This window comes from Zonotrichia albicollis, unplaced genomic scaffold (genome assembly GCF_047830755.1).
Source record: "Zonotrichia albicollis isolate bZonAlb1 unplaced genomic scaffold, bZonAlb1.hap1 Scaffold_83, whole genome shotgun sequence".
Classification (NCBI taxonomy): domain Eukaryota; kingdom Metazoa; phylum Chordata; class Aves; order Passeriformes; family Passerellidae; genus Zonotrichia; species Zonotrichia albicollis.
In genome coordinates, this window is record NW_027428460.1 from 557,190 (window position 1) to 584,898 (window position 27,709).

Genomic DNA, 27,709 nt, shown 5'->3' on the forward strand with positions numbered 1-27,709 from the left:
TCAGGAAAATTTTAAAAAAAACCACCTAGAAGTTAACAATAAAATCCTATAAAAACTCAATGAAGAAATGATTAAAAAATGGCAAAAATCCCACAAAAAATTGAGGAGAATATCTTCAAAAAATGCCAAAAAGTTCCTAAAAACGTTGAGGAAAAGATCCCCATAAAACCCCCAAACAGTTCCTAAAACATCCATGAAAACTCCTCAAAATTAAAAAAAAAAACACACAAAAAATCCCTCAAAAATGGCAAAAATCCTGGAAAAAAATTCCCAAAGAAATGCAAAAAATCCCTTTAAAAATTCCCAAAAAATTCCCAAAAAATCCCTTAACAAACAGCCAAGAAATTACAAAAAAGTGGCCAAAATTTCACGTAAAATTAAGAAAAAAAATTGTCCAAAACATCCTAGGAAATTACTAAAAAAATCCCACAGAAAGGCAGAAAATGTCATTAAAAATCCCAGAAAAATTCCTTAAGAAACGCCAAAAATCTTAAAAAAAATCTGAAAAAATTCTCAACAAATGTCACAAAAAATCCCATTAAAGTCCCCTAAAAAGTCTCATTAAATTCCAGAAAAAAAATCAGCAAAAAGTGGCACAAAAACCCCAGAAAATCTTTAAAAATTCCGGAAAAATCGTGGAAAAATCACCAAAAATTGGCACAAAAATCTCAACTTAAACCCCACAGAAATCCCAGAAAAATCCCAGGAAAATTCCCCAAAACTCCCAAAGAAGATCCAAAGGTCACTCAAGGTCACTCAGGGTCGCTCAGGGGTCACTCAAGGTCACTCAGGGGTCACTCAGGGTCAGTGGTCACTCAGGGTCACTCATTGGTCACTCAGGGTCACTCAGGGGTCACTCACTGATTAGTGGTCACTCAGGGGTCACTCAGGGGTCACTCAAGGGTCACTCAGGGCCACTCAAGGTCATTCAGGGGTCACTCATGGTCACTCATTGGTCACTCAGGGTCACTCAGTGGTCACTCATGGTCACTCATTGGTCACTCAGGGTCACTCAGTGGTCACTCGGGGTCAGGGGTCACTCAGGGTCAGTGGTCACTCATTGGTCACTCATTGGTCAGTGGTCACTCATTGGTCACCCAGGGTCACTCAGGGGTCACCCAGGGTCACTCAGGGTCACTCATTGGTCAGGGGTCACTCAGGGTCACTCACTGGTCAGGGGTCACTCAGGGTCACTCAGTGGTTGGTCAGTGGTCACTCAGGGGGCACTCAGTGGTCACTCACTGGTCACTCAGTGGTCACTCAGTGGTCACTCAGGGTCAGTGGTCACTCATTGGTCACTCATGGTCACTCTGGTCACTCTCAGTCCCTGCAGGTGCTGGATCTCTCCCTGAACCCCCTGGGCAGCTCCGGTGGTCACTCATGGTCAGTGGTCACTCAGTGGTCACTCATTGGTCACTCACTGGTCACTCTGGTCACTCTCAGTCCCTGCAGGTCCTGGATCTGTCCCTGAACCCCCTGGGCAGCTCCGGTGGTCACTCAGGGGTCACTCATTGGTCAGTGGTCACTCAGTGGTCACTCATTGGTCACTCACTGGTCAGTGGTCACTCATTGGTCACTCAGTGGTCAGTGGTCACTCACTGGTCAGTGATCACTCTCTGGTCACTCACAGTCACTCATGGTCACTCAGTGGTTACTCAGTGGTCAGTGGTCACTCAGTGGTCATTGGTCACTCATTGGTCACTCATTGGTCACTCTGGTCACTCTCAGTCCCTGCAGGTCCTGGATCTGTCCCTGAACCCCCTGGGCAGCTCCGGTGGTCACTCAGGGGTCACTCATTGGTCAGTGGTCACTCAGTGGTCACTCATTGGTCACTCACTGGTCAGTGGTCACTCATTGGTCACTCAGTGGTCAGTGGTCACTCACTGGTCAGTGATCACTCTCTGGTCACTCACAGTCACTCATGGTCACTCAGTGGTCACTCATTGGTCACTCATGGTCACTCTGGTCACTCTCAGTCCCTGCAGGTGCTGGATCTGTCCCTGAACCCCCTGGGCAGCTCCGGTGGTCACTCAGTGGTCACTCATGGTCACTCAGGGTCACTCAGGGTCACTCATTGGTCACTCAGTGGTCACTCAGTGGTCACTCATTGGTCACTCATTGGTCACTCAGGGTCACTCACTGGTCACTCACTGGTCACTCACTGGTCACTCAGTGTCAGTGGTCACTCATTGGTCACTCAGGGGTCACTCAGAGATCACTCTGGGTCACTCATTGGTCACTCAGGGGTCACTCAGGGGTCACTCATGGTCAGTGGCCACTCAAGATCACTCAGTGGTCACTCACTGGTCAGTGGTCACTCATTGGTCACTCAGAGTCACTCATTGGTCACTCAGCGGTCACTCATTGGTCAGGGGTAACTCAGGGTCACTCAGGTCACTCAGGGGTCACTCAAGGTCACTCAGGGGTCACTCATTCGTCACTCAGGGTCACTCAAGGTCACTCAGGGGTCACTCAGGGTCACTCAGGGGTCACTCAGGGTCACTCACTGGTCAGTGGTCACTCTGGTCACTCTCAGTCCCTGCAGGTTCTGGACCTCTCCCTGAACCCCCTGGGCAGCTCCGGTGGTCACTCAGGGGTCACTCATTGGTCAGTGGTCACTCATTGGTCAGTGGTCACTCAGTGGTCAGTGGTCACTCAGTGGACACTCATTGGTCACTCAGTGGTCACTCTGGTCACTCTCAGTCCCTGCAGGTTCTGGACCTCTCCCTGAACCCCCTGGGCAGCTCCGGTGGTCACTCAGGGGTCACTCATTGGTCAGTGGTCACTCAGTGGTCAGTGGTCACTCAGTGGACACTCATTGGTCACTCAGTGGTCACTCTGGTCACTCTCAGTCCCTGCAGGTTCTGGACCTCTCCCTGAACCCCCTGGGCAGCTCCGGTGGTCACTCAGGGGTCACTCATTGGTCAGTGGTCACTCAGTGGTCAGTGGTCACTCAGTGGACACTCAGGGTCACTCAGGGTCACTCAGGGGTCACTCATTGGTCAGTGGTCACTCAGTGGTCAGTGGTCACTCAGTGGACACTCATTGGTCACTCAGTGGTCACTCTGGTCACTCTCAGTCCCTGCAGGTTCTGGACCTCTCCCTGAACCCCCTGGGCAGCTCCGGTGGTCACTCAGGGGTCACTCATTGGTCAGTGGTCACTCAGTGGTCAGTGGTCACTCAGTGGACACTCAGGGTCACTCAGGGGTCACTCATTGGTCAGTGGTCACTCAGTGGTCAGTGGTCACTCAGTGGACACTCATTGGTCACTCAGTGGTCACTCTGGTCACTCTCAGTCCCTGCAGGTTCTGGACCTCTCCCTGAACCCCCTGGGCAGCTCCGGTGGTCACTCAGGGGTCACTCATTGGTCAGTGGTCACTCAGTGGTCAGTGGTCACTCAGTGGACACTCAGGGTCACTCAGGGTCCCTCAGGGGTCACTCATTGGTCAGTGGTCACTCAGTGGTCAGTGGTCACTCAGTGGACACTCATTGGTCACTCAGTGGTCACTCTGGTCACTCTCAGTCCCTGCAGGTTCTGGACCTCTCCCTGAACCCCCTGGGCAGCTCCGGTGGTCACTCAGGGGTCACTCATTGGTCAGTGGTCACTCAGTGGTCAGGGGTCACTCAGTGGACACTCAGGGTCACTCAGGGTCACTCAGGGGTCACTCATTGGTCAGTGGTCACTCAGTGGTCAGTGGTCACTCAGTGGACACTCATTGGTCACTCAGTGGTCACTCTGGTCACTCTCAGTCCCTGCAGGTTCTGGACCTCTCCCTGAACCCCCTGGGCAGCTCCGGTGGTCACTCAGGGGTCACTCATTGGTCAGTGGTCACTCAGTGGTCAGTGGTCACTCATTGGTCAGTGGTCACTCAGTGGTCAGTGGTCACTCAGTGGACACTCATTGGTCACTCAGTGGTCACTCTGGTCACTCTCAGTCCCTGCAGGTTCTGGACCTCTCCCTGAACCCCCTGGGCAGCTCCGGTGGTCACTCAGGGGTCACTCATTGGTCAGTGGTCACTCAGTGGTCAGTGGTCACTCAGTGGACACTCAGGGTCACTCAGGGTCCCTCAGGGGTCACTCATTGGTCAGTGGTCACTCAGTGGTCAGTGGTCACTCAGTGGACACTCATTGGTCACTCAGTGGTCACTCTGGTCACTCTCAGTCCCTGCAGGTTCTGGACCTCTCCCTGAACCCCCTGGGCAGCTCCGGTGGTCACTCAGGGGTCACTCATTGGTCAGTGGTCACTCAGTGGTCAGGGGTCACTCAGTGGACACTCAGGGTCACTCAGGGTCACTCAGGGGTCACTCATTGGTCAGTGGTCACTCAGTGGTCAGTGGTCACTCAGTGGACACTCATTGGTCACTCAGTGGTCACTCTGGTCACTCTCAGTCCCTGCAGGTTCTGGACCTCTCCCTGAACCCCCTGGGCAGCTCCGGTGGTCACTCAGGGGTCACTCATTGGTCAGTGGTCACTCAGTGGTCAGGGGTCACTCAGTGGACACTCAGGGTCACTCAGGGTCACTCAGGGGTCACTCATTGGTCAGTGGTCACTCAGTGGTCAGTGGTCACTCAGTGGACACTCATTGGTCACTCAGTGGTCACTCTGGTCACTCTCAGTCCCTGCAGGTTCTGGACCTCTCCCTGAACCCCCTGGGCAGCTCCGGTGGTCACTCAGGGGTCACTCATTGGTCAGTGGTCACTCAGTGGTCAGGGGTCACTCAGTGGACACTCAGGGTCACTCAGGGTCACTCAGGGGTCACTCATTGGTCAGTGGTCACTCAGTGGTCAGTGGTCACTCAGTGGACACTCATTGGTCACTCAGTGGTCACTCTGGTCACTCTCAGTCCCTGCAGGTTCTGGACCTCTCCCTGAACCCCCTGGGCAGCTCCGGTGGTCACTCAGGGGTCACTCATTGGTCAGTGGTCACTCAGTGGTCAGTGGTCACTCAGTGGACACTCAGGGTCACTCAGGGGTCACTCATTGGTCAGTGGTCACTCAGTGGTCAGTGGTCACTCAGTGGACACTCATTGGTCACTCAGTGGTCACTCTGGTCACTCTCAGTCCCTGCAGGTTCTGGACCTCTCCCTGAACCCCCTGGGCAGCTCCGGTGGTCACTCAGGGGTCACTCATTGGTCAGTGGTCACTCAGTGGTCAGGGGTCACTCAGTGGACACTCAGGGTCACTCAGGGTCACTCAGGGGTCACTCATTGGTCAGTGGTCACTCAGTGGTCAGTGGTCACTCAGTGGACACTCATTGGTCACTCAGTGGTCACTCTGGTCACTCTCAGTCCCTGCAGGTTCTGGACCTCTCCCTGAACCCCCTGGGCAGCTCCGGTGGTCACTCAGGGGTCACTCATTGGTCAGTGGTCACTCAGTGGTCAGGGGTCACTCAGTGGACACTCAGGGTCACTCAGGGTCACTCAGGGGTCACTCATTGGTCAGTGGTCACTCAGTGGTCAGTGGTCACTCAGTGGACACTCATTGGTCACTCAGTGGTCACTCTGGTCACTCTCAGTCCCTGCAGGTTCTGGACCTCTCCCTGAACCCCCTGGGCAGCTCCGGTGGTCACTCAGGGGTCACTCATTGGTCAGTGGTCACTCAGTGGTCAGTGGTCACTCAGTGGACACTCAGGGTCACTCAGGGTCCCTCAGGGGTCACTCATTGGTCAGTGGTCACTCAGTGGTCAGTGGTCACTCAGTGGACACTCATTGGTCACTCAGTGGTCACTCTGGTCACTCTCAGTCCCTGCAGGTTCTGGACCTCTCCCTGAACCCCCTGGGCAGCTCCGGTGGTCACTCAGGGGTCACTCATTGGTCAGTGGTCACTCAGTGGTCAGGGGTCACTCAGTGGACACTCAGGGTCACTCAGGGTCACTCAGGGGTCACTCATTGGTCAGTGGTCACTCAGTGGTCAGTGGTCACTCAGTGGACACTCATTGGTCACTCAGTGGTCACTCTGGTCACTCTCAGTCCCTGCAGGTTCTGGACCTCTCCCTGAACCCCCTGGGCAGCTCCGGTGGTCACTCAGGGGTCACTCATTGGTCAGTGGTCACTCAGTGGTCAGGGGTCACTCAGTGGACACTCAGGGTCACTCAGGGTCACTCAGGGGTCACTCATTGGTCAGTGGTCACTCAGTGGTCAGTGGTCACTCAGTGGACACTCATTGGTCACTCAGTGGTCACTCTGGTCACTCTCAGTCCCTGCAGGTTCTGGACCTCTCCCTGAACCCCCTGGGCAGCTCCGGTGGTCACTCAGGGGTCACTCATTGGTCAGGGGTCACTCAGTGGACACTCAGGGTCACTCAGGGTCACTCAGGGGTCACTCATTGGTCAGTGGTCACTCAGTGGTCAGTGGTCACTCAGTGGACACTCATTGGTCACTCAGTGGTCACTCTGGTCACTCTCAGTCCCTGCAGGTTCTGGACCTCTCCCTGAACCCCCTGGGCAGCTCCGGTGGTCACTCAGGGGTCACTCATTGGTCAGTGGTCACTCAGTGGTCAGTGGTCACTCAGTGGACACTCAGGGTCACTCAGGGGTCACTCATTGGTCAGTGGTCACTCAGTGGTCAGTGGTCACTCAGTGGACACTCATTGGTCACTCAGTGGTCACTCTGGTCACTCTCAGTCCCTGCAGGTTCTGGACCTCTCCCTGAACCCCCTGGGCAGCTCCGGTGGTCACTCAGGGGTCACTCATTGGTCAGTGGTCACTCAGTGGTCAGGGGTCACTCAGTGGACACTCAGGGTCACTCAGGGTCACTCAGGGGTCACTCATTGGTCAGTGGTCACTCAGTGGTCAGTGGTCACTCAGTGGACACTCATTGGTCACTCAGTGGTCACTCTGGTCACTCTCAGTCCCTGCAGGTTCTGGACCTCTCCCTGAACCCCCTGGGCAGCTCCGGTGGTCACTCAGGGGTCACTCATTGGTCAGTGGTCACTCAGTGGTCAGGGGTCACTCAGTGGACACTCAGGGTCACTCAGGGTCACTCAGGGGTCACTCATTGGTCAGTGGTCACTCAGTGGTCAGTGGTCACTCAGTGGACACTCATTGGTCACTCAGTGGTCACTCTGGTCACTCTCAGTCCCTGCAGGTTCTGGACCTCTCCCTGAACCCCCTGGGCAGCTCCGGTGGTCACTCAGGGGTCACTCATTGGTCAGTGGTCACTCAGTGGTCAGGGGTCACTCAGTGGACACTCATTGGTCACTCAGTGGTCACTCTGGTCACTCTCAGTCCCTGCAGGTTCTGGACCTCTCCCTGAACCCCCTGGGCAGCTCCGGTGGTCACTCAGGGGTCACTCATTGGTCAGTGGTCACTCAGTGGTCAGGGGTCACTCAGTGGACACTCAGGGTCACTCAGGGTCACTCAGGGGTCACTCATTGGTCAGTGGTCACTCAGTGGTCAGTGGTCACTCAGTGGACACTCATTGGTCACTCAGTGGTCACTCTGGTCACTCTCAGTCCCTGCAGGTTCTGGACCTCTCCCTGAACCCCCTGGGCAGCTCCGGTGGTCACTCAGGGGTCACTCATTGGTCAGTGGTCACTCAGTGGTCAGTGGTCACTCAGTGGACACTCAGGGTCACTCAGGGGTCACTCATTGGTCAGTGGTCACTCAGTGGTCAGTGGTCACTCAGTGGACACTCATTGGTCACTCAGTGGTCACTCTGGTCACTCTCAGTCCCTGCAGGTTCTGGACCTCTCCCTGAACCCCCTGGGCAGCTCCGGTGGTCACTCAGGGGTCACTCATTGGTCAGTGGTCACTCAGTGGTCAGGGGTCACTCAGTGGACACTCAGGGTCACTCAGGGTCACTCAGGGGTCACTCATTGGTCAGTGGTCACTCAGTGGTCAGTGGTCACTCAGTGGACACTCATTGGTCACTCAGTGGTCACTCTGGTCACTCTCAGTCCCTGCAGGTTCTGGACCTCTCCCTGAACCCCCTGGGCAGCTCCGGTGGTCACTCAGGGGTCACTCATTGGTCAGTGGTCACTCAGTGGTCAGGGGTCACTCAGTGGACACTCAGGGTCACTCAGGGTCACTCAGGGGTCACTCATTGGTCAGTGGTCACTCAGTGGTCAGTGGTCACTCAGTGGACACTCATTGGTCACTCAGTGGTCACTCTGGTCACTCTCAGTCCCTGCAGGTTCTGGACCTCTCCCTGAACCCCCTGGGCAGCTCCGGTGGTCACTCAGGGGTCACTCATTGGTCAGTGGTCACTCAGTGGTCAGGGGTCACTCAGTGGACACTCATTGGTCACTCAGTGGTCACTCTGGTCACTCTCAGTCCCTGCAGGTTCTGGACCTCTCCCTGAACCCCCTGGGCAGCTCCGGTGGTCACTCAGGGGTCACTCATTGGTCAGTGGTCACTCAGTGGACACTCATTGGTCACTCAGTGGTCACTCTGGTCACTCTCAGTCCCTGCAGGTTCTGGACCTCTCCCTGAACCCCCTGGGCAGCTCGGGCGGCCGCGCTGTGGCCGCACTGCTGGCTCAGTGTCCGGCCCTGGTCACTCTGAGGCTGCAGGGCTGCGGCCTCACCGAGCCACTGACCCTCCCAGGTGGGGAAAAATGGGAATTTTGGGGTGAAAAATGGGAATTTTGGGAAAAAATTGGGAAAAATTTGGGAATTTTTGTGTAAAAAATGGAAATTTTGGGGTAAAAAATGGGATTTTTGTTGGGATTGGTCACTCAGTGGTCACTGTGAATGTCCGGGGTGTGCGGTCAGTGAGACCTTACTGATCCCAGGTGGGGATTTGGGATGGAAAAGGGGAATTTTGGGAAAAAATTGGGAATTTTTGGGAAAAAAATGGAATTTTTGGGGTAAAAAATGGGATTTTTATTGGGATTGGTCACTCAGTGGTCACTGTGAATGTCCGGGGTGTGCGGTCAGTGAGACCTTACCGATCCCAGGTGGGGATTTGGGGTGAAAAATGGAAATTTTGGGGTAAAAAATGGGATTTTTATTGGGATTTTATTTGGATTGGTCACTCAGTGGTCACTGTGAATGTCCAGGGGTGTGGGGTCAGTGAGGGATCCCCATCGCAGGTGGGAATTTGGGGTGAAAATGGGAATTTTGGGGAAAAATTGGGGAAAAAATTGGGAATTTTTGCATTAAAAAATGGAATTTTAGAGGAAAAAAATGGGATTTTATTGGGGTTTTATTGGGATTGGTCACTCAGTGGTCACTGTGAATGTCCAGGGGTGTGGGGTCAGTGAGGCTGCCCCATCCCAGGTGGGAATTTGGGGTGAAAAATGGGAATTTTGGGAAAAAATTGGGAAAAATTTGGGAATTTTTGTGTAAAAAAATGGGATTTTTGGGGTAAAAAATGGGATTTTTATTGGGATTTTATTTGGATTGGTCACTCAGTGGTCACTGTGAATGTCCAGGGTGTGCGGTCAGTGAGACCTTACTGATCCCAGGTGGGGATTTGGGGTGAAAAATGGGAATTTTGGGAAAAAATTGGGGAAAAATTTGGGAATTTTTGGGAAAAAAATGGAAATTTTGGGGTAAAAAATGGGATTTTTATTGGGATTTTATTTGGATTGGTCACTCAGTGGTCACTGTGAATGTCCAGGGGTGTGGGGTCAGTGAGGGATCCCCATCGCAGGTGGGAATTTGGGGTGAAAATGGGAATTTTGGGGAAAAATTGGGGAAAAAATTGGGAATTTTTGCATTAAAAAATGGAATTTTAGAGGAAAAAAATGGGATTTTATTGGGGTTTTATTGGGATTGGTCACTCAGTGGTCACTGTGAATGTCCAGGGGTGTGGGGTCAGTGAGGCTGCCCCATCCCAGGTGGGAATTTGGGGTGAAAAATGGGAATTTTGGGAAAAAATTGGGAAAAATTTGGGAATTTTTGTGTAAAAAAATGGGATTTTTGGGGTAAAAAATGGGATTTTTGTTGGGATTGGTCACTCAGTGGTCACTGTGAATGTCCAGGGTGTGCGGTCAGTGAGACCTTACTGATCCCAGGTGGGGATTTGGGGTGAAAAATGGGAATTTTGGGAAAAAATTGGGGAAAAATTTGGGAATTTTTGGGAAAAAAATGGAAATTTTGGGGTAAAAAATGGGATTTTTATTGGGATTTTATTTGGATTGGTCACTCAGTGGTCACTGTGAATGTCCAGGGGTGTGGGGTCAGTGAGGGATCCCCATCGCAGGTGGGAATTTGGGGTGAAAATGGGAATTTTGGGGAAAAATTGGGGAAAAAATTGGGAATTTTTGCATTAAAAAATGGAATTTTAGAGGAAAAAAATGGGATTTTATTGGGGTTTTATTGGGATTGGTCACTCAGTGGTCACTGTGAATGTCCAGGGGTGTGGGGTCAGTGAGGCTGCCCCATCCCAGGTGGGAATTTGGGGTGAAAAATGGGAATTTTGGGAAAAAATTGGGAAAAATTTGGGAATTTTTGTGTAAACAAATGGGATTTTTGGGGTAAAAAATGGGATTTTTGTTGGGATTGGTCACTCAGTGGTCACTGTGAATGTCCAGGGTGTGCGGTCAGTGAGACCTTACTGATCCCAGGTGGGGATTTGGGGTGAAAAATGGGAATTTTGGGAAAAAATTGGGGAAAAATTTGGGAATTTTGGGGAAAAAAATGGAAATTTTGGGGTAAAAAATGGGATTTTTATTGGGATTTTATTTGGATTGGTCACTCAGTGGTCACTGTGAATGTCCAGGGGTGTGGGGTCAGTGAGGGATCCCCATCGCAGGTGGGAATTTGGGGTGAAAATGGGAATTTTGGGGAAAAATTGGGGAAAAAATTGGGAATTTTTGCATTAAAAAATGGAATTTTAGAGGAAAAAAATGGGATTTTATTGGGGTTTTATTGGGATTGGTCACTCAGTGGTCACTGTGAATGTCCAGGGGTGTGGGGTCAGTGAGGCTGCCCCATCCCAGGTGGGAATTTGGGGTGAAAAATGGGAATTTTGGGAAAAAATTGGGAAAAATTTGGGAATTTTTGTGTAAAAAAATGGGATTTTTGGGGTAAAAAATGGGATTTTTGTTGGGATTGGTCACTCAGTGGTCACTGTGAATGTCCGGGGTGTGCGGTCAGTGAGACCTTACCGATCCCAGGTGGGGATTTGGGGTGAAAAATGGGAATTTTGGGAAAAAATTGGGGAAAAATTTGGGAATTTTTGGGAAAAAAATGGAAATTTTGGGGTAAAAAATGGGATTTTTATTGGGATTTTATTTGGATTGGTCACTCAGTGGTCACTGTGAATGTCCAGGGGTGTGGGGTCAGTGAGGCTGCCCCATCCCAGGTGGGAATTTGGGGGGAAAATGGGAATTTTGGGGAAAAATTGGGAAAAATTTGGGAATTTTTGCAATAAAAATGGGATTTTTGGGGTAAAAATTGGGGTTTTATTGGGATTGGTCACTCAGTGGTCACTGTGAATGCCCAGGGGTGTGCGGTCAGTGAGACCTTACCGATCCCAGGTGGGAATTTGGGATGGAAAAGGGGAATTTTGGGAAAAAATTGGGAATTTTTGGGAAAAAAATGGAATTTTTGGGGTAAAAAATGGGATTTTTATTGGGATTGGTCACTCAGTGGTCACTGTGAATGTCCGGGGTGTGCGGTCAGTGAGACCTTACCGATCCCAGGTGGGGATTTGGGGTGAAAAATGGGAATTTTGGGAAAAAATTGGGGAAAAATTTGGGAATTTTTGGGAAAAAAATGGAAATTTTGGGGTAAAAAATGGGATTTTTATTGGGATTTTATTTGGATTGGTCACTCAGTGGTCACTGTGAATGTCCAGGGGTGTGGGGTCAGTGAGGCTGCCCCATCCCAGGTGGGAATTTGGGGGGAAAATGGGAATTTTGGGAAAAAATTGGGAAAAATTTGGGAATTTTTGCAATAAAAATGGGATTTTTGGGGTAAAAATTGGGGTTTTATTGGGATTGGTCACTCAGTGGTCACTGTGAATGTCCAGGGGTGTGGGGTCAGTGAGACCTTACCGATCCCAGGTGGGGATTTGGGGGGAAAAATTGAAATTTTGGGAAAAAATTGGGAATTTTTGGGAAAAAAATGGAATTTTTGGGGTAAAAAATGGGATTTTTATTGGGATTGGTCACTCAGTGGTCACTGTGAATGCCCAGGGGTGTGGGGTCAGTGAGACCTTACCGATCCCAGGTGGGGATTTGGGGTGAAAAATGGGAATTTTGGGAAAAAATTGGGGAAAAATTTGGGAATTTTTGGGAAAAAAATGGAAATTTTGGGGTAAAAAATGGGATTTTTATTGGGATTTTATTTGGATTGGTCACTCAGTGGTCACTGTGAATGACCAGGGGTGTGGGGTCAGTGAGGCTGCCCCATCCCAGGTGGGAATTTGGGGGGAAAAATGGGAATTTTGGGGAAAAATTGGGGAAAAAATTGGGAATTTTTGCAATAAAAATGGGATTTTAGAGGAAAAAAATGGGATTTTATTGGGGTTTTATTGGGATTGGTCACTCAGTGGTCACTGTGAATGTCCAGGGGTGTGGGGTCAGTGAGGCTGCCCCATCCCAGGTGGGAATTTGGGGGGAAAATGGGAATTTTGGGGAAAAATTGGGGAAAAAATTGGGAATTTTTGCATTAAAAAATGGAATTTTAGAGGAAAAAAATGGGATTTTATTGGGGTTTTATTGGGATTGGTCACTCAGTGGTCACTGTGAATGCCCAGGGGTGTGGGGTCAGTGAGACCTTACCGATCCCAGGTGGGGATTTGGGGTGAAAAATGGGAATTTTGGGAAAAAATTGGGGAAAAATTTGGGAATTTTTGGGAAAAAATGGAAATTTTGGGGTAAAAAATGGGATTTTTATTGGGATTTTATTTGGATTGGTCACTCAGTGGTCACTGTGAATGACCAGGGGTGTGGGGTCAGTGAGGCTGCCCCATCCCAGGTGGGAATTTGGGGTGAAAAATGGGAATTTTGGGAAAAAATTGGGAAAAATTTGGGAATTTTTGCAATAAAAATGGGATTTTTGGGGTAAAAATTGGGGTTTTATTGGGATTGGTCACTCAGTGGTCACTGTGAATGCCCAGGGGTGTGGAGTCAGTGAGACCTTACCGATCCCAGGTGGGAATTTGGGATGGAAAAGGGGAATTTTGGGAAAAAATTGGGAATTTTTGGGAAAAAAATGGAATTTTTGGGGTAAAAAATGGGATTTTTATTGGGATTGGTCACTCAGTGGTCACTGTGAATGTCCGGGGTGTGCGGTCAGTGAGACCTTACCGATCCCAGGTGGGGATTTGGGGTGAAAAATGGGAATTTTGGGAAAAAATTGGGGAAAAATTTGGGAATTTTTGGGAAAAAAATGGAAATTTTGGGGTAAAAAATGGGATTTTTATTGGGATTTTATTTGGATTGGTCACTCAGTGGTCACTGTGAATGTCCAGGGGTGTGGGGTCAGTGAGGGATCCCCATCGCAGGTGGGAATTTGGGGTGAAAATGGGAATTTTGGGGAAAAATTGGGGAAAAAATTGGGAATTTTTGCATTAAAAAATGGAATTTTAGAGGAAAAAAATGGGATTTTATTGGGGTTTTATTGGGATTGGTCACTCAGTGGTCACTGTGAATGTCCAGGGGTGTGGGGTCAGTGAGGCTGCCCCATCCCAGGTGGGAATTTGGGGGGAAAATGGGAATTTTGGGAAAAAATTGGGAAAAATTTGGGAATTTTTGCAATAAAAATGGGATTTTTGGGGTAAAAATTGGGGTTTTATTGGGATTGGTCACTCAGTGGTCACTGTGAATGTCCAGGGGTGTGGGGTCAGTGAGACCTTACCGATCCCAGGTGGGGATTTGGGGGGAAAAATTGAAATTTTGGGAAAAAATTGGGAATTTTTGGGAAAAAAATGGAATTTTTGGGGTAAAAAATGGGATTTTTATTGGGATTGGTCACTCAGTGGTCACTGTGAATGCCCAGGGGTGTGGGGTCAGTGAGACCTTACCGATCCCAGGTGGGGATTTGGGGTGAAAAATGGGAATTTTGGGAAAAAATTGGGGAAAAATTTGGGAATTTTTGGGAAAAAAATGGAAATTTTGGGGTAAAAAATGGGATTTTTATTGGGATTTTATTTGGATTGGTCACTCAGTGGTCACTGTGAATGACCAGGGGTGTGGGGTCAGTGAGACCTTACCCATCCCAGGTGGGAATTTGGGGGGAAAAATGGGAATTTTGGGGAAAAATTGGGGAAAAAATTGGGAATTTTTGCAATAAAAATGGGATTTTAGAGGAAAAAAATGGGATTTTATTGGGGTTTTATTGGGATTGGTCACTCAGTGGTCACTGTGAATGTCCAGGGGTGTGGGGTCAGTGAGGCTGCCCCATCCCAGGTGGGAATTTGGGGGGAAAATGGGAATTTTGGGGAAAAATTGGGGAAAAAATTGGGAATTTTTGCATTAAAAAATGGAATTTTAGAGGAAAAAAATGGGATTTTATTGGGGTTTTATTGGGATTGGTCACTCAGTGGTCACTGTGAATGTCCAGGGGTGTGGGGTCAGTGAGGCTGCCCCATCCCAGGTGGGAATTTGGGGTGAAAAATGGGAATTTTGGGGAAAAATTGGGAAAAATTTGGGAATTTTTGCAATAAAAATGGGATTTTTGGGGTAAAAATTGGGGTTTTATTGGGATTGGTCACTCAGTGGTCACTGTGAATGCCCAGGGGTGTGCGGTCAGTGAGACCTTACCGATCCCAGGTGGGAATTTGGGATGGAAAAGGGGAATTTTGGGAAAAAATTGGGAATTTTTGGGAAAAAAATGGAATTTTTGGGGTAAAAAATGGGATTTTTATTGGGATTGGTCACTCAGTGGTCACTGTGAATGTCCGGGGTGTGCGGTCAGTGAGACCTTACCGATCCCAGGTGGGGATTTGGGGTGAAAAATGGGAATTTTGGGAAAAAATTGGGGAAAAATTTGGGAATTTTTGGGAAAAAAATGGAAATTTTGGGGTAAAAAATGGGATTTTTATTGGGATTTTATTTGGATTGGTCACTCAGTGGTCACTGTGAATGTCCAGGGGTGTGGGGTCAGTGAGGGATCCCCATCGCAGGTGGGAATTTGGGGTGAAAATGGGAATTTTGGGGAAAAATTGGGGAAAAAATTGGGAATTTTTGCATTAAAAAATGGAATTTTAGAGGAAAAAAATGGGATTTTATTGGGGTTTTATTGGGATTGGTCACTCAGTGGTCACTGTGAATGTCCAGGGGTGTGGGGTCAGTGAGGCTGCCCCATCCCAGGTGGGAATTTGGGGTGAAAAATGGGAATTTTGGGAAAAAATTGGGAAAAATTTGGGAATTTTTGTGTAAAAAAATGGGATTTTTGGGGTAAAAAATGGGATTTTTGTTGGGATTGGTCACTCAGTGGTCACTGTGAATGTCCGGGGTGTGCGGTCAGTGAGACCTTACCGATCCCAGGTGGGGATTTGGGGTGAAAAATGGGAATTTTGGGAAAAAATTGGGGAAAAATTTGGGAATTTTTGGGAAAAAAATGGAAATTTTGGGGTAAAAAATGGGATTTTTATTGGGATTTTATTTGGATTGGTCACTCAGTGGTCACTGTGAATGTCCAGGGGTGTGGGGTCAGTGAGGCTGCCCCATCCCAGGTGGGAATTTGGGGGGAAAATGGGAATTTTGGGGAAAAATTGGGAAAAATTTGGGAATTTTTGCAATAAAAATGGGATTTTTGGGGTAAAAATTGGGGTTTTATTGGGATTGGTCACTCAGTGGTCACTGTGAATGCCCAGGGGTGTGCGGTCAGTGAGACCTTACCGATCCCAGGTGGGAATTTGGGATGGAAAAGGGGAATTTTGGGAAAAAATTGGGAATTTTTGGGAAAAAAATGGAATTTTTGGGGTAAAAAATGGGATTTTTATTGGGATTGGTCACTCAGTGGTCACTGTGAATGTCCGGGGTGTGCGGTCAGTGAGACCTTACCGATCCCAGGTGGGGATTTGGGGTGAAAAATGGGAATTTTGGGAAAAAATTGGGGAAAAATTTGGGAATTTTTGGGAAAAAAATGGAAATTTTGGGGTAAAAAATGGGATTTTTATTGGGATTTTATTTGGATTGGTCACTCAGTGGTCACTGTGAATGTCCAGGGGTGTGGGGTCAGTGAGGCTGCCCCATCCCAGGTGGGAATTTGGGGGGAAAATGGGAATTTTGGGAAAAAATTGGGAAAAATTTGGGAATTTTTGCAATAAAAATGGGATTTTTGGGGTAAAAATTGGGGTTTTATTGGGATTGGTCACTCAGTGGTCACTGTGAATGTCCAGGGGTGTGGGGTCAGTGAGACCTTACCGATCCCAGGTGGGGATTTGGGGGGAAAAATTGAAATTTTGGGAAAAAATTGGGAATTTTTGGGAAAAAAATGGAATTTTTGGGGTAAAAAATGGGATTTTTATTGGGATTGGTCACTCAGTGGTCACTGTGAATGCCCAGGGGTGTGGGGTCAGTGAGACCTTACCGATCCCAGGTGGGGATTTGGGGTGAAAAATGGGAATTTTGGGAAAAAATTGGGGAAAAATTTGGGAATTTTTGGGAAAAAAATGGAAATTTTGGGGTAAAAAATGGGATTTTTATTGGGATTTTATTTGGATTGGTCACTCAGTGGTCACTGTGAATGACCAGGGGTGTGGGGTCAGTGAGGCTGCCCCATCCCAGGTGGGAATTTGGGGGGAAAAATGGGAATTTTGGGGAAAAATTGGGGAAAAAATTGGGAATTTTTGCAATAAAAATGGGATTTTAGAGGAAAAAAATGGGATTTTATTGGGGTTTTATTGGGATTGGTCACTCAGTGGTCACTGTGAATGTCCAGGGGTGTGGGGTCAGTGAGGCTGCCCCATCCCAGGTGGGAATTTGGGGGGAAAATGGGAATTTTGGGGAAAAATTGGGGAAAAAATTGGGAATTTTTGCATTAAAAAATGGAATTTTAGAGGAAAAAAATGGGATTTTATTGGGGTTTTATTGGGATTGGTCACTCAGTGGTCACTGTGAATGCCCAGGGGTGTGGGGTCAGTGAGACCTTACCGATCCCAGGTGGGGATTTGGGGTGAAAAATGGGAATTTTGGGAAAAAATTGGGGAAAAATTTGGGAATTTTTGGGAAAAAATGGAAATTTTGGGGTAAAAAATGGGATTTTTATTGGGATTTTATTTGGATTGGTCACTCAGTGGTCACTGTGAATGACCAGGGGTGTGGGGTCAGTGAGGCTGCCCCATCCCAGGTGGGAATTTGGGGTGAAAAATGGGAATTTTGGGAAAAAATTGGGAAAAATTTGGGAATTTTTGCAATAAAAATGGGATTTTTGGGGTAAAAATTGGGGTTTTATTGGGATTGGTCACTCAGTGGTCACTGTGAATGCCCAGGGGTGTGGAGTCAGTGAGACCTTACCGATCCCAGGTGGGAATTTGGGATGGAAAAGGGGAATTTTGGGAAAAAATTGGGAATTTTTGGGAAAAAAATGGAATTTTTGGGGTAAAAAATGGGATTTTTATTGGGATTGGTCACTCAGTGGTCACTGTGAATGTCCGGGGTGTGCGGTCAGTGAGACCTTACCGATCCCAGGTGGGGATTTGGGGTGAAAAATGGGAATTTTGGGAAAAAATTGGGGAAAAATTTGGGAATTTTTGGGAAAAAAATGGAAATTTTGGGGTAAAAAATGGGATTTTTATTGGGATTTTATTTGGATTGGTCACTCAGTGGTCACTGTGAATGTCCAGGGGTGTGGGGTCAGTGAGGGATCCCCATCGCAGGTGGGAATTTGGGGTGAAAATGGGAATTTTGGGGAAAAATTGGGGAAAAAATTGGGAATTTTTGCATTAAAAAATGGAATTTTAGAGGAAAAAAATGGGATTTTATTGGGGTTTTATTGGGATTGGTCACTCAGTGGTCACTGTGAATGTCCAGGGGTGTGGGGTCAGTGAGGCTGCCCCATCCCAGGTGGGAATTTGGGGGGAAAATGGGAATTTTGGGAAAAAATTGGGAAAAATTTGGGAATTTTTGCAATAAAAATGGGATTTTTGGGGTAAAAATTGGGGTTTTATTGGGATTGGTCACTCAGTGGTCACTGTGAATGTCCAGGGGTGTGGGGTCAGTGAGACCTTACCGATCCCAGGTGGGGATTTGGGGGGAAAAATTGAAATTTTGGGAAAAAATTGGGAATTTTTGGGAAAAAAATGGAATTTTTGGGGTAAAAAATGGGATTTTTATTGGGATTGGTCACTCAGTGGTCACTGTGAATGCCCAGGGGTGTGGGGTCAGTGAGACCTTACCGATCCCAGGTGGGGATTTGGGGTGAAAAATGGGAATTTTGGGAAAAAATTGGGGAAAAATTTGGGAATTTTTGGGAAAAAAATGGAAATTTTGGGGTAAAAAATGGGATTTTTATTGGGATTTTATTTGGATTGGTCACTCAGTGGTCACTGTGAATGACCAGGGGTGTGGGGTCAGTGAGACCTTACCCATCCCAGGTGGGAATTTGGGGGGAAAAATGGGAATTTTGGGGAAAAATTGGGGAAAAAATTGGGAATTTTTGCAATAAAAATGGGATTTTAGAGGAAAAAAATGGGATTTTATTGGGGTTTTATTGGGATTGGTCACTCAGTGGTCACTGTGAATGTCCAGGGGTGTGGGGTCAGTGAGGCTGCCCCATCCCAGGTGGGAATTTGGGGGGAAAATGGGAATTTTGGGGAAAAATTGGGGAAAAAATTGGGAATTTTTGCATTAAAAAATGGAATTTTAGAGGAAAAAAATGGGATTTTATTGGGGTTTTATTGGGATTGGTCACTCAGTGGTCACTGTGAATGTCCAGGGGTGTGGGGTCAGTGAGGCTGCCCCATCCCAGGTGGGAATTTGGGGTGAAAAATGGGAATTTTGGGGAAAAATTGGGAAAAATTTGGGAATTTTTGCAATAAAAATGGGATTTTTGGGGTAAAAATTGGGGTTTTATTGGGATTGGTCACTCAGTGGTCACTGTGAATGCCCAGGGGTGTGCGGTCAGTGAGACCTTACCGATCCCAGGTGGGAATTTGGGATGGAAAAGGGGAATTTTGGGAAAAAATTGGGAATTTTTGGGAAAAAAATGGAATTTTTGGGGTAAAAAATGGGATTTTTATTGGGATTGGTCACTCAGTGGTCACTGTGAATGTCCGGGGTGTGCGGTCAGTGAGACCTTACCGATCCCAGGTGGGGATTTGGGGTGAAAAATGGGAATTTTGGGAAAAAATTGGGGAAAAATTTGGGAATTTTTGGGAAAAAAATGGAAATTTTGGGGTAAAAAATGGGATTTTTATTGGGATTTTATTTGGATTGGTCACTCAGTGGTCACTGTGAATGTCCAGGGGTGTGGGGTCAGTGAGGGATCCCCATCGCAGGTGGGAATTTGGGGTGAAAATGGGAATTTTGGGGAAAAATTGGGGAAAAAATTGGGAATTTTTGCATTAAAAAATGGAATTTTAGAGGAAAAAAATGGGATTTTATTGGGGTTTTATTGGGATTGGTCACTCAGTGGTCACTGTGAATGTCCAGGGGTGTGGGGTCAGTGAGACCTTACCGATCCCAGGTGGGGATTTGGGGGGAAAAATTGAAATTTTGGGAAAAAATTGGGAATTTTTGGGAAAAAAATGGAATTTTTGGGGTAAAAAATGGGATTTTTATTGGGATTGGTCACTCAGTGGTCACTGTGAATGCCCAGGGGTGTGGGGTCAGTGAGACCTTACCGATCCCAGGTGGGGATTTGGGGTGAAAAATGGGAATTTTGGGAAAAAATTGGGGAAAAATTTGGGAATTTTTGGGAAAAAAATGGAAATTTTGGGGTAAAAAATGGGATTTTTATTGGGATTTTATTTGGATTGGTCACTCAGTGGTCACTGTGAATGACCAGGGGTGTGGGGTCAGTGAGGCTGCCCCATCCCAGGTGGGAATTTGGGGGGAAAAATGGGAATTTTGGGGAAAAATTGGGGAAAAAATTGGGAATTTTTGCAATAAAAATGGGATTTTAGAGGAAAAAAATGGGATTTTATTGGGGTTTTATTGGGATTGGTCACTCAGTGGTCACTGTGAATGTCCAGGGGTGTGGGGTCAGTGAGGCTGCCCCATCCCAGGTGGGAATTTGGGGGGAAAATGGGAATTTTGGGGAAAAATTGGGGAAAAAATTGGGAATTTTTGCATTAAAAAATGGAATTTTAGAGGAAAAAAATGGGATTTTATTGGGGTTTTATTGGGATTGGTCACTCAGTGGTCACTGTGAATGCCCAGGGGTGTGGGGTCAGTGAGACCTTACCGATCCCAGGTGGGGATTTGGGGTGAAAAATGGGAATTTTGGGAAAAAATTGGGGAAAAATTTGGGAATTTTTGGGAAAAAATGGAAATTTTGGGGTAAAAAATGGGATTTTTATTGGGATTTTATTTGGATTGGTCACTCAGTGGTCACTGTGAATGACCAGGGGTGTGGGGTCAGTGAGGCTGCCCCATCCCAGGTGGGAATTTGGGGTGAAAAATGGGAATTTTGGGAAAAAATTGGGAAAAATTTGGGAATTTTTGCAATAAAAATGGGATTTTTGGGGTAAAAATTGGGGTTTTATTGGGATTGGTCACTCAGTGGTCACTGTGAATGCCCAGGGGTGTGGAGTCAGTGAGACCTTACCGATCCCAGGTGGGAATTTGGGATGGAAAAGGGGAATTTTGGGAAAAAATTGGGAATTTTTGGGAAAAAAATGGAATTTTTGGGGTAAAAAATGGGATTTTTATTGGGATTGGTCACTCAGTGGTCACTGTGAATGTCCGGGGTGTGCGGTCAGTGAGACCTTACCGATCCCAGGTGGGGATTTGGGGTGAAAAATGGGAATTTTGGGAAAAAATTGGGGAAAAATTTGGGAATTTTTGGGAAAAAAATGGAAATTTTGGGGTAAAAAATGGGATTTTTATTGGGATTTTATTTGGATTGGTCACTCAGTGGTCACTGTGAATGTCCAGGGGTGTGGGGTCAGTGAGGGATCCCCATCGCAGGTGGGAATTTGGGGTGAAAATGGGAATTTTGGGGAAAAATTGGGGAAAAAATTGGGAATTTTTGCATTAAAAAATGGAATTTTAGAGGAAAAAAATGGGATTTTATTGGGGTTTTATTGGGATTGGTCACTCAGTGGTCACTGTGAATGTCCAGGGGTGTGGGGTCAGTGAGGCTGCCCCATCCCAGGTGGGAATTTGGGGGGAAAATGGGAATTTTGGGAAAAAATTGGGAAAAATTTGGGAATTTTTGCAATAAAAATGGGATTTTTGGGGTAAAAATTGGGGTTTTATTGGGATTGGTCACTCAGTGGTCACTGTGAATGTCCAGGGGTGTGGGGTCAGTGAGACCTTACCGATCCCAGGTGGGGATTTGGGGGGAAAAATTGAAATTTTGGGAAAAAATTGGGAATTTTTGGGAAAAAAATGGAATTTTTGGGGTAAAAAATGGGATTTTTATTGGGATTGGTCACTCAGTGGTCACTGTGAATGCCCAGGGGTGTGGGGTCAGTGAGACCTTACCGATCCCAGGTGGGGATTTGGGGTGAAAAATGGGAATTTTGGGAAAAAATTGGGGAAAAATTTGGGAATTTTTGGGAAAAAAATGGAAATTTTGGGGTAAAAAATGGGATTTTTATTGGGATTTTATTTGGATTGGTCACTCAGTGGTCACTGTGAATGACCAGGGGTGTGGGGTCAGTGAGGCTGCCCCATCCCAGGTGGGAATTTGGGGGGAAAAATGGGAATTTTGGGGAAAAATTGGGGAAAAAATTGGGAATTTTTGCAATAAAAATGGGATTTTAGAGGAAAAAAATGGGATTTTATTGGGGTTTTATTGGGATTGGTCACTCAGTGGTCACTGTGAATGTCCAGGGGTGTGGGGTCAGTGAGGCTGCCCCATCCCAGGTGGGAATTTGGGGGGAAAATGGGAATTTTGGGGAAAAATTGGGGAAAAAATTGGGAATTTTTGCATTAAAAAATGGAATTTTAGAGGAAAAAAATGGGATTTTATTGGGGTTTTATTGGGATTGGTCACTCAGTGGTCACTGTGAATGCCCAGGGGTGTGGGGTCAGTGAGACCTTACCGATCCCAGGTGGGGATTTGGGGTGAAAAATGGGAATTTTGGGAAAAAATTGGGGAAAAATTTGGGAATTTTTGGGAAAAAAATGGAAATTTTGGGGTAAAAAATGGGATTTTTATTGGGATTGGTCACTCAGTGGTCACTGTGAATGTCCGGGGTGTGCGGTCAGTGAGACCTTACCGATCCCAGGTGGGGATTTGGGGTGAAAAATGGGAATTTTGGGAAAAAATTGGGGAAAAATTTGGGAATTTTTGGGAAAAAAATGGAAATTTTGGGGTAAAAAATGGGATTTTTATTGGGATTTTATTTGGATTGGTCACTCAGTGGTCACTGTGAATGTCCAGGGGTGTGGGGTCAGTGAGGGATCCCCATCGCAGGTGGGAATTTGGGGTGAAAATGGGAATTTTGGGGAAAAATTGGGGAAAAAATTGGGAATTTTTGCATTAAAAAATGGAATTTTAGAGGAAAAAAATGGGATTTTATTGGGGTTTTATTGGGATTGGTCACTCAGTGGTCACTGTGAATGTCCAGGGGTGTGGGGTCAGTGAGGCTGCCCCATCCCAGGTGGGAATTTGGGGGGAAAATGGGAATTTTGGGAAAAAATTGGGAAAAATTTGGGAATTTTTGCAATAAAAATGGGATTTTTGGGGTAAAAATTGGGGTTTTATTGGGATTGGTCACTCAGTGGTCACTGTGAATGTCCAGGGGTGTGGGGTCAGTGAGACCTTACCGATCCCAGGTGGGGATTTGGGGGGAAAAATTGAAATTTTGGGAAAAAATTGGGAATTTTTGGGAAAAAAATGGAATTTTTGGGGTAAAAAATGGGATTTTTATTGGGATTGGTCACTCAGTGGTCACTGTGAATGCCCAGGGGTGTGGGGTCAGTGAGACCTTACCGATCCCAGGTGGGGATTTGGGGTGAAAAATGGGAATTTTGGGAAAAAATTGGGGAAAAATTTGGGAATTTTTGGGAAAAAAATGGAAATTTTGGGGTAAAAAATGGGATTTTTATTGGGATTTTATTTGGATTGGTCACTCAGTGGTCACTGTGAATGACCAGGGGTGTGGGGTCAGTGAGACCTTACCCATCCCAGGTGGGAATTTGGGGGGAAAAATGGGAATTTTGGGGAAAAATTGGGGAAAAAATTGGGAATTTTTGCAATAAAAATGGGATTTTAGAGGAAAAAAATGGGATTTTATTGGGGTTTTATTGGGATTGGTCACTCAGTGGTCACTGTGAATGTCCAGGGGTGTGGGGTCAGTGAGGCTGCCCCATCCCAGGTGGGAATTTGGGGGGAAAATGGGAATTTTGGGGAAAAATTGGGGAAAAAATTGGGAATTTTTGCATTAAAAAATGGAATTTTAGAGGAAAAAAATGGGATTTTATTGGGGTTTTATTGGGATTGGTCACTCAGTGGTCACTGTGAATGTCCAGGGGTGTGGGGTCAGTGAGGCTGCCCCATCCCAGGTGGGAATTTGGGGTGAAAAATGGGAATTTTGGGAAAAAATTGGGAAAAATTTGGGAATTTTTGTGTAAAAAAATGGGATTTTTGGGGTAAAAAATGGGATTTTTGTTGGGATTGGTCACTCAGTGGTCACTGTGAATGTCCAGGGTGTGCGGTCAGTGAGACCTTACTGATCCCAGGTGGGGATTTGGGGTGAAAAATGGGAATTTTGGGAAAAAATTGGGGAAAAATTTGGGAATTTTTGGGAAAAAAATGGAAATTTTGGGGTAAAAAATGGGATTTTTATTGGGATTTTATTTGGATTGGTCACTCAGTGGTCACTGTGAATGTCCAGGGGTGTGGGGTCAGTGAGGCTGCCCCATCCCAGGTGGGAATTTGGGGGGAAAATGGGAATTTTGGGGAAAAATTGGGAAAAATTTGGGAATTTTTGCAATAAAAATGGGATTTTTGGGGTAAAAATTGGGGTTTTATTGGGATTGGTCACTCAGTGGTCACTGTGAATGCCCAGGGGTGTGCGGTCAGTGAGACCTTACCGATCCCAGGTGGGAATTTGGGATGGAAAAGGGGAATTTTGGGAAAAAATTGGGAATTTTTGGGAAAAAAATGGAATTTTTGGGGTAAAAAATGGGATTTTTATTGGGATTGGTCACTCAGTGGTCACTGTGAATGTCCGGGGTGTGCGGTCAGTGAGACCTTACCGATCCCAGGTGGGGATTTGGGGTGAAAAATGGGAATTTTGGGAAAAAATTGGGGAAAAATTTGGGAATTTTTGGGAAAAAAATGGAAATTTTGGGGTAAAAAATGGGATTTTTATTGGGATTTTATTTGGATTGGTCACTCAGTGGTCACTGTGAATGTCCAGGGGTGTGGGGTCAGTGAGGCTGCCCCATCCCAGGTGGGAATTTGGGGGGAAAATGGGAATTTTGGGAAAAAATTGGGAAAAATTTGGGAATTTTTGCAATAAAAATGGGATTTTTGGGGTAAAAATTGGGGTTTTATTGGGATTGGTCACTCAGTGGTCACTGTGAATGCCCAGGGGTGTGGGGTCAGTGAGACCTTACCGATCCCAGGTGGGGATTTGGGGTGAAAAATGGGAATTTTGGGAAAAAATTGGGGAAAAATTTGGGAATTTTTGGGAAAAAAATGGAAATTTTGGGGTAAAAAATGGGATTTTTATTGGGATTTTATTTGGATTGGTCACTCAGTGGTCACTGTGAATGTCCAGGGGTGTGGGGTCAGTGAGGCTGCCCCATCCCAGGTGGGAATTTGGGGGGAAAATGGGAATTTTGGGGAAAAATTGGGGAAAAAATTGGGAATTTTTGCATTAAAAAATGGAATTTTAGAGGAAAAAAATGGGATTTTATTGGGGTTTTATTGGGATTGGTCACTCAGTGGTCACTGTGAATGTCCAGGGGTGTGGGGTCAGTGAGGGATCCCCATCGCAGGTGGGAATTTGGGGTGAAAAATGGGAATTTTGGGAAAAAATTGGGAAAAATTTGGGAATTTTTGCAATAAAAATGGGATTTTTGGGGTAAAAATTGGGGTTTTATTGGGATTGGTCACTCAGTGGTCACTGTGAATGCCCAGGGGTGTGGGGTCAGTGAGACCTTACCGATCCCAGGTGGGGATTTGGGGGGAAAAATTGAAATTTTGGGAAAAAATTGGGAATTTTTGCGTAAAAAAATGGAATTTTTGGGGTAAAAAATGGGATTTTTGTTGGGGTTTTATTTGGATTGGTCACTCAGTGGTCACTGTGAATGTCCAGGGGTGTGGGGTCAGTGAGGGATCCCCATCGCAGGTGGGAATTTGGGGTGAAAAATGGGAATTTTGGGAAAAAATTGGGAATTTTTAGAGTAAAAAAAATGGATTTTTGGGGGAAAATCTCAATAATTTTGGGGGGAAAAGAAAGGATTTTGGGGGAAAAACTCCTGGAATTTTTTTGGAGAAAAAAGGAAAATTTTAAGATAAAAAGATTTGGAATTTTGGACAAAAGTTTGGGAAAAAATTGGGATTTTAAGGGTAAAAAATGGGAATTTTGGGGGAAAATTGTAAAAAAAAATTCCAACTATTTTGGGCAAATTTTGGGGGAAAATTTAATTTAGTTCTCAGGAATTTTGGGAAAAAATAATGGGAATTTTGAGAGAAAAAAAATCAGAATTATTGGGAAAAAAAAAATCCCAGGAATTTTAGGGAAAAAATTGGGAATTTTGGGAAAAATCCCAGGAATAGTTGAGAAAAACACCGGGAATTTTGGGGGAAATTTGAGTTCTGGAAAAATTTGGAATTTTGAGAAAAATGATGGAAATTTTGTGGGGGAAATCCGTGAGATTTTGGGGAAAATGATGGGAATTATGGGGAAAAATTGGGAATTTTATGAGAAAAAAAATGGGAATTTTATGAGAAAAAATGGGAGTTTTATGGGAATAAATGGTAATTTTATTGGAATAAATGGGAATTTTGGGGGGAAAATCCTGGGAATTTTGGGGAAACTTTAATTTTTGGCAGAAAAAGATCTGAATTTGGAGTGGAAAATCCTGGAAATTTTGGGCAAACAATTTAGAATTTTGGAGGAAAAATTTTGAGGGAAAAATCAGAATTTTGGGGGAAAATGGTGGGAATTTTTTTGGAAAATCGTGGGTATTTTGGGAAAAAAATTAGGAATAATTCTGGAATTTTGGGATTAATTCTGGAATGATCTCCTGGTGACAGAGGTGTCCCCACTGTGGGAATTTTGGGATGGAAAATGGGAATTTTATGGGAATAAATGGGAATTTTATGGGAACAAATGGGAATTTTGTGGGAATAAATGGGAATTTTTTGGGGGGAAATTCAGGGAATTTTGGGGAGGTTTTACGGAAAACGCTGGGGATGTCGGGAGTGACTTTGTGCCCGGTTCCGGAACGTTCCCCGGTGCCAGAGCCGTGCCCGCTGCGCTCGCTGGCCCTGTCCCACAACCCCCTGGGCCGGGCGGGGCTGCGGCGCCTCCTGAGGGCGCTCCCGGCGCGGAGCCTGCGCGGCCTCGAGCTGGCGGCCGTCACCAGTGGGGACAGACACGGGGACAGCGCCGGGGACATCGGCAGGGACGTGGCCGAGTACCTGCAGCAGGTCTGGGGACACTCGGGGACATTGGGGGGGTTGGGGGGATTGGGGACATTGGAGATATTGGGGACACTGGGGGGTTGGGGACACTGGAGACGTTGGGGACACTCAGGGGGATTGGGGACATTGGGGGGGTTGGGGGGATTGGGGACATTGGAGATATTGGGGACACTGGGGGGTTGGGGACACTGGAGACGTTGGGGACACTCAGGGGGATTGGGGACATTGGGGGGGTTGGGGGGATTGGGGACATTGGGGACAAGAAGGACATTTGGGGTTTGGGGACATTGGGGGGATTGGGGGTGTTGAGGGAATCGGGGGTGTTGAGGACATTGGGGGGTGTTGGGATTTGGGGACATTGGGGACCTTGGGGGGGTTGGGGACGTTGGGGACATGAGAGACACTGAGGGTGTTGGGGACACTCAGGGGAATTGCGGACGTTGGGGATGTTGGGGACATTGGGGGGATTGGGGACACTGGGGGGATTGGGGACATTGGGAATGTTTGGGACATTGGGGATGTTGGGGTTTGGGGACATTGGGGACATCGGCAGGGAGGTGCCTGAGTACCTGCAGCAGGTCTGGGGACACTCGGGGACATTGGGGGGACATTGAGGGGGATTGGGGACCTTGGGAATGTTGGGGACATTGGAGACATGCAGAAGGATTGGGGACATTGGGGGAATTGGGGACATTTGGAATGTTGGGGACATTGGTGGGATGGGGGACATTGGGGACATTTGGGACATGAGGGACACTGGGAATGTTGGGGACAATGGGGAGGGGGACTGTTGGGGACATTGGAGGGATTGGGGACATTGGGGGTGTTGGGGACATTGGAGGAATTGGGGACATTGTGGGACATTGGGGGTGTTGGGGACATTGGGGACATTGAGGGGATTGGGGACATTGGGGGACATTGGGGGTGTTGGGGACATTGTGGGACATTGGGGGTGTTGGGGACATTGGGGGACATTGGATAGATTGGGGACATTGGGGGACATTGGGGGTGTTGGGGACATTGGGGACATTGAGGGGATTGGGGACAGTTGGAGGTTTGGGGACATTGAGAGTGTTGGGGACAATGGGGGGGGC

At 46.9% G+C, this 27,709-nt stretch overlaps 1 protein-coding gene across 1 annotated transcript in view; it reads left to right on the plus strand.

Annotated features, from left to right (window-relative positions):
* LOC113460814 (tonsoku-like protein) overlaps positions 1–27,709 on the plus strand; it is a 47,552-nt gene that overhangs the window by 11,561 nt on the left and 8,282 nt on the right. Inside the window, exons 5-6 of the mRNA XM_074534340.1 lie at positions 8,403–8,544; positions 26,434–26,621. Of these exons, the coding sequence (XP_074390441.1) occupies positions 8,403–8,544; positions 26,434–26,621 (330 nt within the window). The remainder of the gene's footprint in view (positions 1–8,402; positions 8,545–26,433; positions 26,622–27,709) is intronic.